The following is a 13,857-nucleotide window of genomic DNA, read 5'->3' as shown; positions in this document are numbered from 1 at the left end:
TGAATAAAATTTGTTTGTTCATAATTGTTTCCATGTTGTGTCTTGCATTATAAGAAATGGATCATTGGGAGAAAGTATATTTAGAAATAAAGATGATGAAAAAATCAAATAGGTAGCATTAATTTTTTTTTTAATTTTAAAAATAAAATATATGTTGATTCGTAAAACCATGCTAGCCTGGGGGCAGCTAGGTGGTGCAGTGAATAGAGCACTGGCCCTGAAGTCAAGAGGACCTGAGCTCAAATCTGCCCTCAGAGGCATAATTGCCTGTGTGACTTTGGGCAAGTCACTTAACTCCATTGCCATAAAAAAAATTTTTAATATGCTAGCTTAAGGAAATTCTAATTGCCATAAAAACATTTTTAATATGCTAGCTTAAGGAAATTCTAATTGAAGTCTCTTCTGATTTAAGTACATTTTTTTATTTAAATCCTTTTACATAGTTTTTAGCAGAGAAATTAATCAGTAGCACCCTCTTCATATGCACTAATAATTAAATCACTTTTTTTAACTCTACTGATTTTCATATCTCTAGTCTTTCTTCCTAAGACCTATTCAGAAAAAATAATAAATCACTTTGCAAATCCAAAACCACTATCAGCTATTATTATCCAAGTTTTAATTTAACTAAATAACTATTTTATGTATTCTCTCTAGTTTGTTCATATCTTTTAAATGCAAAATTATAAGTAGTATGATAATGAATGTCAGAGATTATTTCCAAATCTTTACATAATCATTCTATTTTCACTATCAGTTCCTTGGCTTGATTATTTATTGACCTTTCCCCCAGGCATACTATATTGCTGACTGTAAGAGATGGTCTATCTTTCATAGCATTTAAAGGACAAAGCCCAGAAGGTGACTAGTCCCAAATGAGTTTAATCTCATTAAGTTAAAAAGTCAGTATACATCAGTTATAATTCATATGAGTCAATGATTTAAAAAACCCAACTAGTAATAAGCTGAAATAGCAGTCTTTTATTGCCAGATGACAGAAGATAGGTATATGCTAGGCACATTAAATATTCTACCTCAAAAGAGACTATAGCTTCAAACTTCAATATGGCATCCAAAATGATAGTAATAATTAAAAATAAACAGTATTTGAAATCTATGGAATTTGTCACCACAACCTATATGTGAATCATTAACTTTCTTTATGGAATGGGTCAATCTTAAAAATAATTTAAAATTGTAAATATTAATAACAAATAGCCAACATTGGTCATTTGTTGAGTAAACTACTGTGATAAATTTAACTGAATCTATTAAATTAGACACAATCACACAGTACACACATCAATTTAGAGTATTTGTTTTACAATCACTGCCTTCACATCATTAACTTTCTTTTACTTTGGTTCTTTGATAATAATATATCCTATATAACACAAAAGCAGAAAATATTATATATTTTTTCTTATTTAAGAGATCTTTAAATAAAATTTTGGCTGAGCATAATGGCTTTTTCAAGGCATTTTACTAAGAGATCAAGAAGAGGATCTCCCAACACAATGCAGTTCAATATTCTCCAGTGCAGAGAAGACATAGAAATCAATTCTAAGCCTAACCTTCAAAGATACTGGAGAATAACATTCATTCATTTCATTCAGAGGTGCTCAACTATCCCTGATGCTAAGATTAGAAATACTCCTTTTGCAAACAAAATTGTCTGTTCAACACCCAGACCAGTTTATACTCAAGAACAGAAGTCCTCTGCAGAAGAAGCTTTTTAAACAAATCCTCTTGGCAGGGGTTCATAACTTGAGGCCAGTGACTTTTATATTTTGTTAACTTTCTGAATAATTGGTTTCCTTTATAATCTTAAGGTATTTTATTCTCTATACTTAAAACCAGTATTCTGAGAATGGACACACACACACACACACACACACACACACACACACACACACACACACAAACACTCAAACACAGTTAAGAACCCTTCTCTTTGGTCACAATGTTGATATGATGAATGGATACTTGTGACATTATTGCCATTACTTTAAGATAGTATTCCCAAAGTTAAGATGGTATGAATTATAACCTGAATTTATCAAAACTCTCTCCTTACTAACATGTAAAGCTAATATGTAGAATAGAGCCTTTTAAGTAATTTCTCCAGCTGTAGTTTCCATACAGAGGGAAGGATAAATAGGAAATTCTCATTCAATTTAATACCAACTCAAAAAGGGAGTAACATACAGTTGGGTATAGAAATCTATCTTACCTTAGAGGAAAGTAGGAGGAGAGAGGGACAAGTCAAGGAGGTGGGGAGAGGGGAAAGCAGATTGAGGGAGGTGATGATCAAAAGCAAAACACTAGCGAGAGCAACAAAAAAATAGTAAGGGAGAAATGGGATAGAGGGAAATACTCAGTAATTATGACTGTGAATGGGATGAAGTTTCTCAAAAAGGAAAAAGGTAGCAAAGTGGATTAAAAACCAGAATTCTATAATATGTTCTTTATAAGAAACACATTTGAAGTTGAGAAACACACAGAATAAAGATAAAAGGCAAGAGCAGAATACAGTATGCTTCAAGTTGAAGTTAAAAAAAAATCAAGGGTAGTAATCATGATCCCAGACAAAGCAAAAGCAAAAATAGATCTAATTATAAGAGACAGAGAAGGAAACCATATCTTGCTAAAAGATATCATAGACAATGAAGAAATTTCAACACTAAACATAAATACACCAAATGGAATAGCATTCAAATTTCTAAAGAAGTTAAATGAGTTTTAGGAGGAAATAGACAGGTCAATTACGATAGTAGGAGACCTCAACTTTCCCTCTCTTAAAACTAGAGAAGTATAATAAAAAAAATAAACAAGGAAGAAGTTAAGGAGGGAAGTGAAATTTTAGAAAAGTTAAATATGATAGACCTCTGGAGAAAACTGAATGAGAATGGAAAGGAAAATGGCAGAGACTATCTTTTGCCATATCTTTTGCTTCCTGGTTCCATTTTCCTTTTTCTTTATTAGTTTTTTAATGTTTTTAATGTTTTAAATGAATCAATCAGTCAACAAGTATTTATTAAGTATCTACTATTTCTAAGTACTAGGGAAACAAAGAAAGGCATTTTCAAATCATAATACAGTAAAAATTGCATTTAATTGAAGGTCTTGAAAAATAGATTAAAATTTAATTAAAAATAAATAAATATACTTTGAGTGGGTCAAAGACCAAATTATAGAAATAATAATTTCATCAAAGAGAATAAAAATTATAAGACAACATATCAACACTTTTTGGATGCAGCCAAAGCAGTATGTAGGGAAAAATTTATTTCTATAGATGCTTACATCAATAATATAGGAAAAGAGCAGATCATGCATCTAAAGAGCTGAGACATGCATCTAAAAATGTTAGAAAACTAACCAAAAAAATACCCCAAAATTGGAAATCCTGAAAAAACAAAGATGAGATTTTAAAAAGTGAAAGCAAGAAAACAACACAAATAAATAAATAAAATTAAGATATGGTTTTATGAAAAAAAACCCAACAAAATAGATAAACCCTTGGTTAATTTGATTTAAAAAGAGAAAGAAAATCAAATTACCAGTATCAAAAATGAAAAAGATGATGATAACATCAATGAAGAAAAAATTAAAGGAATAATTCAGAGCTAATTTGCCCAACTGTATGTCAACAGGTCTGACAATCAGTGAAATGTATGAACATTTTTTTAAAAAATATAAATTTCCAGATTAACAGAAGAGGAAATAGAATACTTAAATAACCCCATTTCAGAAAAAGAAATTGGAGAAGGCATCAATGAACTCTCTAAGAAAAAATCCCTATGGCCATATGGATTTATAAGTGAATTTTACCAATATTTAAAGAACAATTAATTCCAATACTATATAAACCATTTGGGAAAACAAGCAAAGCAGGGGCAGCTAGGAGGCACAACAGATAGAGTACCAGTCCTGGAATCAAGAGGATCTGAGTTCAAATCCAGCCTCAGACATATAATACATACTTAGTTGTATATCTTGAGCAAGTCACTTAATCCCATTGCCCTGTAAATGCCCCCCCCAAAAATAGAAAAACTATTAGTATAAGTGATTATATCAATAAGAAAATCAACAAAAATCAGATTATCACAGCAGAAACACCAGAGCCCATAGGAATAAATGGAGCATTCTTTAAAATGATAAGTAGTATCTATCTAAAACCATCAACAAGCATTATCTATAATATGGATAAGCTAGAAGCATTCCCAAGAAGATCAAGGAATAAAACAAGAATACCCATTATCATTCAATTATTATTCAGTATTGTACTAGAAATGTTAACTTTAGCAATAGGTGGAGAAGAAAAACAATGAAGGAATTAGAATAGGCAATAAGGAAACAAAATATCACTCTTTACAGATATATGTTGATATATTTAAAGAATCCTAGAGAATAAACTAAAAACTAGTTGAAATAATAAACAACTTTAGCAAAGTTGCAAGATTATAAAATAAGCCCCCATAAATCATCAACATTTTTATATTTTTCCAATAAAATCTAGCAGCAAGAAATAGAAGAGAAATTTCATTTAAAATAATTATAGACAATATAAAATATTTGGGAGTCTACTTGCCAAGACAAACCCAGGAACTATATGAACACAAATACAAAATACTTTTCACATGATTTAATGCCAACAATCACCCTAGAAGGACTCCCCAAAAGACAAAGCTAAGTCTTTGCTGGACACACAAAAGATAAGAACATGTCAAGCTGGTTCTTGACAATTACTACATCTGGATGCAGTTTGTGCGGCAAGTAGTGTGCAAGTGTCATCTCCCAAGCATCCACTAAGTATACGCCTATGCCAGAGAACATCTTCCTGAGAATGGTGTCAAGCTGAAAGGAGAACCAGTCACTGTTGAAAAGGCTAACCTCGGGCCCCAGTTCCTGGACGTTGGCCGTTCGAATAACTACCACAGTCTTTGGGCTCCGGTCTAAGAGGCGAACAATTGCACGGCGAATGTTCCTTAGCCTCCGGATGTAAACTTCTAAGGGGAAGGTACTGAAGTGAGACCATATGGCTATGGCCACCACGGTGCTCCTCCCTCCCACAATTCTGTTCAGTTCGTTGGCCACATAGTGCAGCTCGCTGCTTAAGACAGTAGTGAATCGGATGGGAGGCCCATGACAGCGGTACCGTAGCAAAATGTTGTGTTTCAAATCCACTGCGAGGTAGGGACCCACATTTTTAGGACTGCCCATGTTAAACTCCACCAAATCTGAAACATATATTTGCATAAAAAAGTTCAATGATAAAAATAAAATATTTTTCTACCTTATCCTACTTACCTAAATAAAGGAATCAAAGAATAGCTATCTGAATGAAAACAAAATAAAAGTTATCAACCAGGAGCCTCTAAAGTGTAAGGAAGAAGGGTTTTGTTTAGATGAACTTTGATGTAATTGAAATAGTATACATTTATTTACAAAGGAAATGGAAGAATAAAATACTTTGCCCAGGTGGTATAGTTGAAATAGCTTTTGATTTGGAATGAAACAACCTGCTTTGAAATACCAGTTCTGCCACTTATTACCTATGTTTCCTTGGGTGATTCATGTGACTTATATGAGCCTCAGTTTCCTTATATGTAAAAAAGAAATCAGTGGACTGGTAACAACAATAAACCTCTGAAGTTCCTTACAGTTCTTTAAACCTATTACCTTATTACTCTAGTACAGTTGAGACTAAACTTGGTTTAAAAAGAAAAGTTCAATTGCCAGAAATGTGATTACTAAGGTTTTCTGCATCCATGGCTCCTTGGGGGGGGGGGGGGGGGGGGGGGTAGAAGCAAAGCTTAGTGTAACTATTCATCAGACCAAGAAATCTTGTTGTATTAGGTGATCACTTTATTCAAGAAACTTTTATTTCTCCCAAGAAGCAAAATTTAAATGAATCAATCAGTCAACAAGTATTTATTAAGTATGTACTATTTCTAAGTACTAGGGAAACAAAGAAAGGCAAAAGATAGTCTCTGCTTTCAAGAAGCTCACAATCTATTGGGGGAGAAAATATGCATACAGCTTTGTAGAAACAAGACAAATCTAGAATAAATCAGAAATAATCTGCAGAGGAAATGCACTAGTATTAAGAACATGCAGAGAATTAGTGCTTGAAACACAGTAAATCCTAAGGAGCTGCCCATTGAATTGAAAATAAAGGAAAATATAAAAGTGGTAAACAAATTGTGGTAAATTAATGTAGTGGAATATTACTACTTCATAAAATATAATTAATATGATGAATTCAGAGAAGCAAAGAAGATACAGAATGAAATAAACAGAGCCAGGAAAATAATACACACAATCATTACAAATAATGCAAATGAATAAAAAATGAAACTGAATGTTATGTTACTATAAATACTAAGTTTAGCCCCTGAAAATGGTCAAGAAAATGGACCTCCTTCCCTTCAATTGCAAAGATGAGGGACTATGGATATGGACTACTGCATATACTGGCCAACATGGTCAATATCTAATTGGTTTTATTACACTGCTTTTATTCCTCTTTCTTTTGCATACTTTGTCACAAGGATTGTCTTACAGGGCAGAGGGGCTTATTCAAAAAAGAAAGTGATATCAAAATAAAAAACTAATAAAGAAAAAAGAAAATGGAACCAGGAAGCAAAAACAGTTCTTTCATCTGTTAATTTCATTCTATGGCCAGGTCAATCTCCTTAAAGAGAAATCTGTATCTCAAGCAACTCCGAAAGGAAAAGGCATGCTTTCTACTTGTCTTCTTTTGGGAGGCCAGTTCAGATTCCCCAGATAAACTCTCATGCTCCTATACCTTTCCTTACTGCTTATCCACTCTTGGCAAGTGCTGTTGTTGCTGCTAATCTCTCTCTCCCTTACCATCTGCTAACCACAGTAATACCTAAAAGAATTTTTTTTTGTTCCTAACAACAACAAAAAAATACTTTCCTCCTTCCAGTTTCATTATCTAAACGCTACCCTTTTGTCACAGTCCAGTTCACATTCTAGCTCCTTTTCAAAACCTCAGATGTCCCCAGCCCTTAGAGATAACAAACTCTTCTCCTGTATCCCTAAATACAGTTCTTAGCTGGGGGTCAGTGAATTTCTCAGTGTTTTAATACATTTTGATAATTGCATTTAAATATTGCTTTTTGTAATTCGCAATCCTAGGTGTTTTGTCTTATACATTTAAGAGGGGGCACATGTTAACAACATTTAGTGCTTACATCAATTTGGAGGGATCACTGAAAATAAGATTAATTTTCTCTATTATGCTCTCAAAATTACCCAGGTACCCCCTTTGATTGTGGAATCTTCCATACTCTCATAATCTCCCAGGATCAGTATTCATTAAGTCAATATCAAGCCCAGCAGTGTACTATGCCCAAATTAGTTTAAAAAATGTTGTCTTAGACAATACTTGGCCTCTCTTAAAACTCCCACTTAATTCAGTACTGTCTAACTTCCAGCAAAACTTAAAAGGAATAAAAACTGAAATCCTCCAAAACCAACAAATCCCATTGTTCCTTCTGAGTGGAACTTGTCTGATTACCAGGGTTAGGCTTTCTTTACCTGATGAAGTTGTTAATCCTTTGTTCTGGAAGAAGACCTTGACATCAGGGAAGTGATGCTATGACAAGCAAGTGAATTGGATTTAAGTGAAGGGATGCTGTTATTAAGTCATCAACATCACGTTCTCCTCAGGAGTCACCTGGGTCCAGTAGCCAGATATGAATCAGGATGTCAGGCTTAAGTAACTTGTTCAAGTTCATATAGTTAGTAAAAGGAAAGTGTATCAGCCAGTTTTGCTCTATCCAACGTACCACCTAGCTGCTCAAGGTTTTACCAACTTAACAATTGGTAGCTATAAGATGTGAAACCAATAAAGACAATTCTGATGCCTTTCAGTCATCAGAAAAGACTAAACAGTTTTAGAAGAAAGTTAAAGGCTAAGCAGCCATAACCTCCCTAACTCAGCCTGGGCTGTGACAATTTACTTTGTTCAGACCTGTCAACTGTACTATAAACAAACTTCTAGTATAGATAACATTTATTTATTTATTTATGTTTTCATTCATTCAACAAATAGTACCTATTCTAGGTGGAGGGAGACATATAGTCCTCAAAGGAGGTGCTATGAGGAAACTAGGTGGTGCAGTGAATACAGCACCGGCCTTGGAGTCAGGAGTAGCTGGGTTCAAATCCCATCTCAGACACTTAATTTGATATCACTTTCTTTTTTGAATAAGCCTCTCTGCCCTGTAAGACAATCCTTGTGACAAAGTATGCAAGAGAAAGAGGAATAAAAGCAGTGTAATAAAACCAATCAGATGTTGACATTCTTGTCATTTCCTTCTCTGATCCATTTTAGGAGGAAAAAGAGAATCTGTATGTTGAGTGGATTAGAAAAAGATGAGAGTGAGGAAAGGGAAACCAGGAAGGAGAGTTGCAATAATCCAAGTGAGATTGAGAGGCTGATCTGTGATGGTACCAATGGAGTGGAAAAGACAGATGTAAGAGAGGTTTCAGATAGAGAATTGAGAGGGAAAAGTGATTAGTGATTGATTAAGTGAATGAATGTGAGAGGGAAAATGGGGAGGAGTTTTCCCCAGCTCAGAACTCTTAATTTTGTGCTCTATGAAACTAGACTAGTTGTATCACTGTTTAAAAAAAAAACCCTAGTTTCTTTCTCCTTTTATGGTAGCATCTACTTCTTCCTTCCCTTTGTAAAAATAAATTAGTAATTGTAGCTTTTTTTTCCCTCAAGCAACAGAGAGTATGCCTATTTCAAAAAATATTCTGATGTAAATAAATTAAGTGGAAACTATACAAATCAAACTAGAAAGAGGTTCAGAACTAACCTTGGATTGGTATTTTTGATATACCCTCAATCTATTTCCATGTTTATGCTCTACACACACAGTATTCTCCAAACCCATTTAGCATTTTACTTAATGGGGGGCAGGGTTTCCACCCACCCAATATACCATGAGGCAAGAAGGAAAAAAAATTATGGCTGGCAAATAAATAAAATTACTATGTCTAGCCCTGATCTCAGTTAGATGCTTTGGGGTCTCTAGTAAAATGCAGAAGCCAGAAATCTTTCTCTAGCATGTTATTCCTACCCCTAGCTGGTCTGAAGTTGAAAAAGAGAGAGAGCATAGTCATGGTGTGTTATACTGAGAGTTTTATTTTATCACCACCACCCATGATCAATCGATCAATCAGTAAACATTTATTAAGCACCCCTAAGGCACTTCACTAAGCAATCTAATGTAAGAGCTTTTTGCTACCTACCTGCTTCCCAAGTAAAGCTAGGAAGTGAACCAATCAAAGCTCTAGAAGAAGCAACAGGAAGTGCCAACATTTTTGCATGATTGAATCATAGAAACTTGGATCAGAGATCATTTTAGAGGCAATGGATTACAAAAGAAAGAGTATGGGACCTGGAGCCTGAAAGTTTGAATTCCCATCCTGACTGCCATTTACTGGCTATAACCTTGAGTAAATCATCTAACATTTTTAAGCCTCAGTTTCTTCACTTGTAAAATGAGGATAATACCACCCACTATCTCACAGGGTTATTTTTGTGGGGCAGAAATTGGGTATACTCTCATGACACTGACACCAAAAAGGAAATTGTAAGTAAGAAAGTTGTAATTTCAAACCTGGGGCAATTAGGCATAACTTTGCTGCCAGATGGACTAATCTGACATCTAATGATAGATCCTTTAAAAAACAGAAGTGTGAAAGGGACTTTTAAGACTTTGGCAAAGAGCTCTTGAGACCCCAGGGAACCTCCTTACTGACTCTTTCTTACTTTCCTTGCCAGTAGTTTTTATTTATTCTTTCCTTTTGGACTGTTTTTAAAAGTACCTTGAAAATTCTTTCTATCTTGCAGATATTGGAATGATTTTAGTAAAAGGATTGTTTGTTTAAAAGCTCTGGATCTGAGGAATCCACTGCACCAGAAGCAGGTTACTACCCTGACCCTCCCCCCAACCTTCCCCACCACAACAGTTAGGAGAAAAGCATTCATATTCAATAGAAAATAATATTCATGTGAGAAACTAATATTATTCTTATTATTTCATTCAGTCCCCTCATTTCAAGAAGGAAGAAACTGACCTTTTCAAGATCTCAGATCTAGCTAGTGGCAGAATCCTGATCTCTCTGACTCATAGCCCACAGTTTTCTGCACAATATTGTATTTTCCCCAAGTAACATCAGCTGCCAAACATTTTTCTTGAACTAACACCTGCCAACTATTATCTGACTTTTTAAACTTTTTATTGATGCCTTTTGTTTTTACATCATAATCACTTCCAATACTCTCTTCTCTTTCTCCTGTGTCAAAGAACATCAGTTAAGCAAAACCAAATAAGACACCAATCTCTTCTGACAGAATGCATAAAATTCTGTACCTATAGTTCCCCACTTCTCTGGGGGTGGGGGGTGGGGAGAAAGTCAGCACCTTTCTAGTCTACATGAGCCCTATCCCTCCCACAAACACTTGAACATAAGTACAATTATGTCCTATATCTCAGAATTACTTGTTAGAAAAACTAAAGTACCAACCTGGAACAAATGTAATGAGATAATCAAACCACTGCCTTATGGTAGAGTCACCAAATAAATAAATCATTTTTCCTTTTAAGCATTCTGTAATGTTGTCAGGTTCATTAAACTGGTGCATCTTGAACATTCTAGGCCTCCATTGGTTTTTGTAATAATAACCAGAAGGAAAGTGTTCCAAGCTTTGAGAGGATTCGGGGTCATTTGCTTCTGGAAAGACAAAAGAAAATTCTTGAAAATCTCCTAGAAATCAGAACAAAAAAATTCCCAGTGTGATGACATTAATGTACCAGTGTACGTGTAACTTTTTATTTCTGCTGTAACACCTAATAGAACCCCCCCCCCCGACTTTGTTCAGGGACACACAGAAAACTCTGTATTGCACAGAGTATTGGATTTAACAGACATTACAGCTGTGAGATGACTATGACGATGTTCTGGGGAGAAAGGAAGATTAAAGTAGCTGAATTTTTCCTCTGGGTATGGACATTCTCATTATGATCTACTCTTTTTTTTTTTAATTAAGGTTTTTGCAAGGTAAATGGGGTTAACTGGCTTGCCCAAGGCCACACAGCTAGGTAATTATTAAGTGTCAGAGGCTGGATTTGAACTCAGGTACTCCTGACTCTAAGGCTGGTGCTCTTTCCACTGCTCCACCTAGCCACCTGACATTTTCATTATGTTCAAAGGAAATGGAAGAAGATCAAAAGAATTAATTATGTGAATATAAGCATCAGATTTAAAACAGTTGACAGGCACTGCTTCATTTCTCACCAGAGGCAGATGCCAACTTATACAGGCACTTTATAAATACAGCCCTTTATATACAGACACTTTATAAATACAGGCACTTTATAAATCACAAAGGAATGATATAACTAATCCATAGTAAATCAGTGATGACAGCATAAAGAGGTCTCTAGTAGTTCATCCATGTCCAATATTTTATACAAACATACATACACACACATATATATACACACATACATATACATACACCATACATATTGGTCCTTTTGGTGGATGGGAAAGATCATATCACTCCACTGCTCAAAATACTTAAAAACTCATTCAATAGGGGCAGTTAGGATGCAGTGAATAGAGCACCAGCCCTAGAGTCAGGAGGACCTGAGTTCAAATCCAACCTCAGACACTTTAATTACCTAGCTGTACGACCTTGGGCAAGTCATTTAATTCCATTGCCTTACAAAAACAAACCAAAAAACTCATCAAATATACTTAAATTCCTTAGTGTGATATTCAAGACCCTCCACAATCTATTTCTCAACCTGTCTTTACAACTAATTTCATTGTACTGAGAAACTATTTCTGCCCTCACAATATCTATCTCATGCTTTCCTCTCTTTGCTCATCCAGCTTTATGTTATATCTTTCCTCCTCCCTCCATCTCTGCCTTTTTATATCATACTCATCCCTCAAGGTCCAGATCAGGTGACCCCTTTCAGAAAATTTCCCTAACTAAAGCCAAGTAAGTTTCTAGTTTCAGATGACTGAAGGGGAATATGAAACGGTTAAATTTCAATATATTTTGAAAATAAAAATGTATAACTGCTAAACTAATATCTAAAACTCTTAGTATATTCTGTAGGGCGACTAGGGGGTGCAGGGATAGAGCACCGACCTTGGAGTCAGGATGACAAAAACTCGAATCCTACTTCAGACACTTGACTCTTACTAGCTAGGTGACTTTGGGTAAGTCACTTAACCCTGACTGCCTCATATCCAGAGCTATCTCTAGTTGTCCTGATCCATATCTGGCCACTGGACCCAGTTGGCTCTGGAGTTGAGAAAGTAAGGTTGGTGACTTAGCACAGCAATCCCTCACTCAAATCCAATTCATATGTTTCTCATGGCATCAGCTTGATGTCATGATCTTCTTCGAAAATGAAGGACAAATATTATATAAACATTCTCCTTAGATACATGACAATTTTTCAAGGACTCAAAATCTAAGTTTATAAATCACGCATCTAAGTTTCACATAGGTTAACTGGAGGCATTATTCAAGAATAAGACTTTTTTTTCTGTTATGTATCAGAGGCATTGTTACTAAAAATTCTGTATTTCACACTGTATTTCAATTCAATGTTAAGAGGAAGTCAGATGACGATACTGATTATCTTTTGAAAAAAGGTTTTCTATTCTGGTGGGACAGAAGTCTTTAAAGAAGACTAAATAAAAACAGAAAATACGACATTACTTTTAAAAGAAGTTTAGTATGCTTTAATAACCTGCATATGCATATATAGGTATGCTTATGCATATGTCTATATAAATATGTATATGCTGTGATTTGCAGTAAAACATGGCAAAAAACAATATGATATAATATGCTCTCCCTTCCCTTCATCCTCTCAGCCCTCTATCTCATTCACTTTTGATTTGAATCTTAGAATACATTCGATGTTTCCTTCAAGGAAAGTCAGGATATCTAGTCACAATTTAGAAATATTTCAACAAGAGTCCCAGAAGACAGACTCAAAGGATCTTGGAATATTGTAACTAGAAGAAACATTAGAGAGAATATTTTTCAGGGATGGCCTATATCCTATCAGTTCTCAGGTTCTATAGATTAAAATGTCTTTGCACTAGACTTTGTATAGAAAGTTGCCAATCAAAAACAATTGAACATACTAGCTTGAGAAATTTTCCTTGAGAAAGTCAAGAAAATAGACATTAATAGAGTAAAAACAAAGAAGAAAAATAAATTGAATAAATAGAAGGAAATCCTGATCTATGATGTGAGGTAAAGAGGTGGAAGATTGAATGAGGAAGAAAACGATAAGCAGGACAAGTAAACACTTGAAGTTAAGTAATGTCTGAGACTCCTTGTAAAGTAAGAAATTGTACACTCTGAAGAGAAAATAACTACTTGAGATTCAAACCATCCTCATGTGTTCTATAGATACCATCAGGAGAGAGAGCAACCAATAAGGGTCAGAAAAGCAAAGCAAATCAAATTACTGTACATGACATTCATTCTTAAGGGATGTGACAAAAACCAAAAAGGGAAAACATATGTCTACATTGCCCCCCTATGGTCATCTGATGGAGGAGTCATATTCTGGATGCAAACTGAAGGTTTGATTCAATTACAATGGGTAGTGATTCAATTAGAACTCAGAATTCAGTTTAGAACTGAGAAAACTTCCCAGAGTAAGGTTTTTAAAGTAATCAGGGTTAAATGACTTGCTCAGGGTCATAGGGCTAATAAAATATCAGAGGTTTAATTTGAACTTGAGACCTCTTGACTCCAGGTCT

General features: G+C 34.8%; 1 protein-coding gene across 8 annotated transcripts in view; it reads right to left on the bottom strand.

The window, feature by feature from the left end:
• Window positions 1–1,833: 1,833 nt before the first annotated feature.
• The window catches only part of NXPE3 (neurexophilin and PC-esterase domain family member 3), a 46,325-nt gene continuing 34,301 nt past the window's right edge, over window positions 1,834–13,857 (bottom strand). For all 8 annotated transcript variants that reach the window (XM_074214392.1, XM_074214400.1, XM_074214394.1 and 5 more), the window contains 2 exons: window positions 10,579–10,785; window positions 1,834–5,243 (listed from right to left, as the gene is read on the bottom strand). In XM_074214392.1, coding sequence (XP_074070493.1) covers window positions 4,693–5,243; window positions 10,579–10,785 — 758 coding nt within the window. In that variant the 3' untranslated portion in view covers window positions 1,834–4,692. The remainder of the gene's footprint in view (window positions 5,244–10,578; window positions 10,786–13,857) is intronic.

The sequence above is a fragment of the Macrotis lagotis genome, chromosome 1 (assembly GCF_037893015.1).
Source record: "Macrotis lagotis isolate mMagLag1 chromosome 1, bilby.v1.9.chrom.fasta, whole genome shotgun sequence".
NCBI classification, from domain to species: domain Eukaryota; kingdom Metazoa; phylum Chordata; class Mammalia; order Peramelemorphia; family Peramelidae; genus Macrotis; species Macrotis lagotis.
The sequence above is the reverse complement of the archived record's forward strand: the minus strand, read 5'-3'. Positions and strand labels throughout refer to the sequence as shown.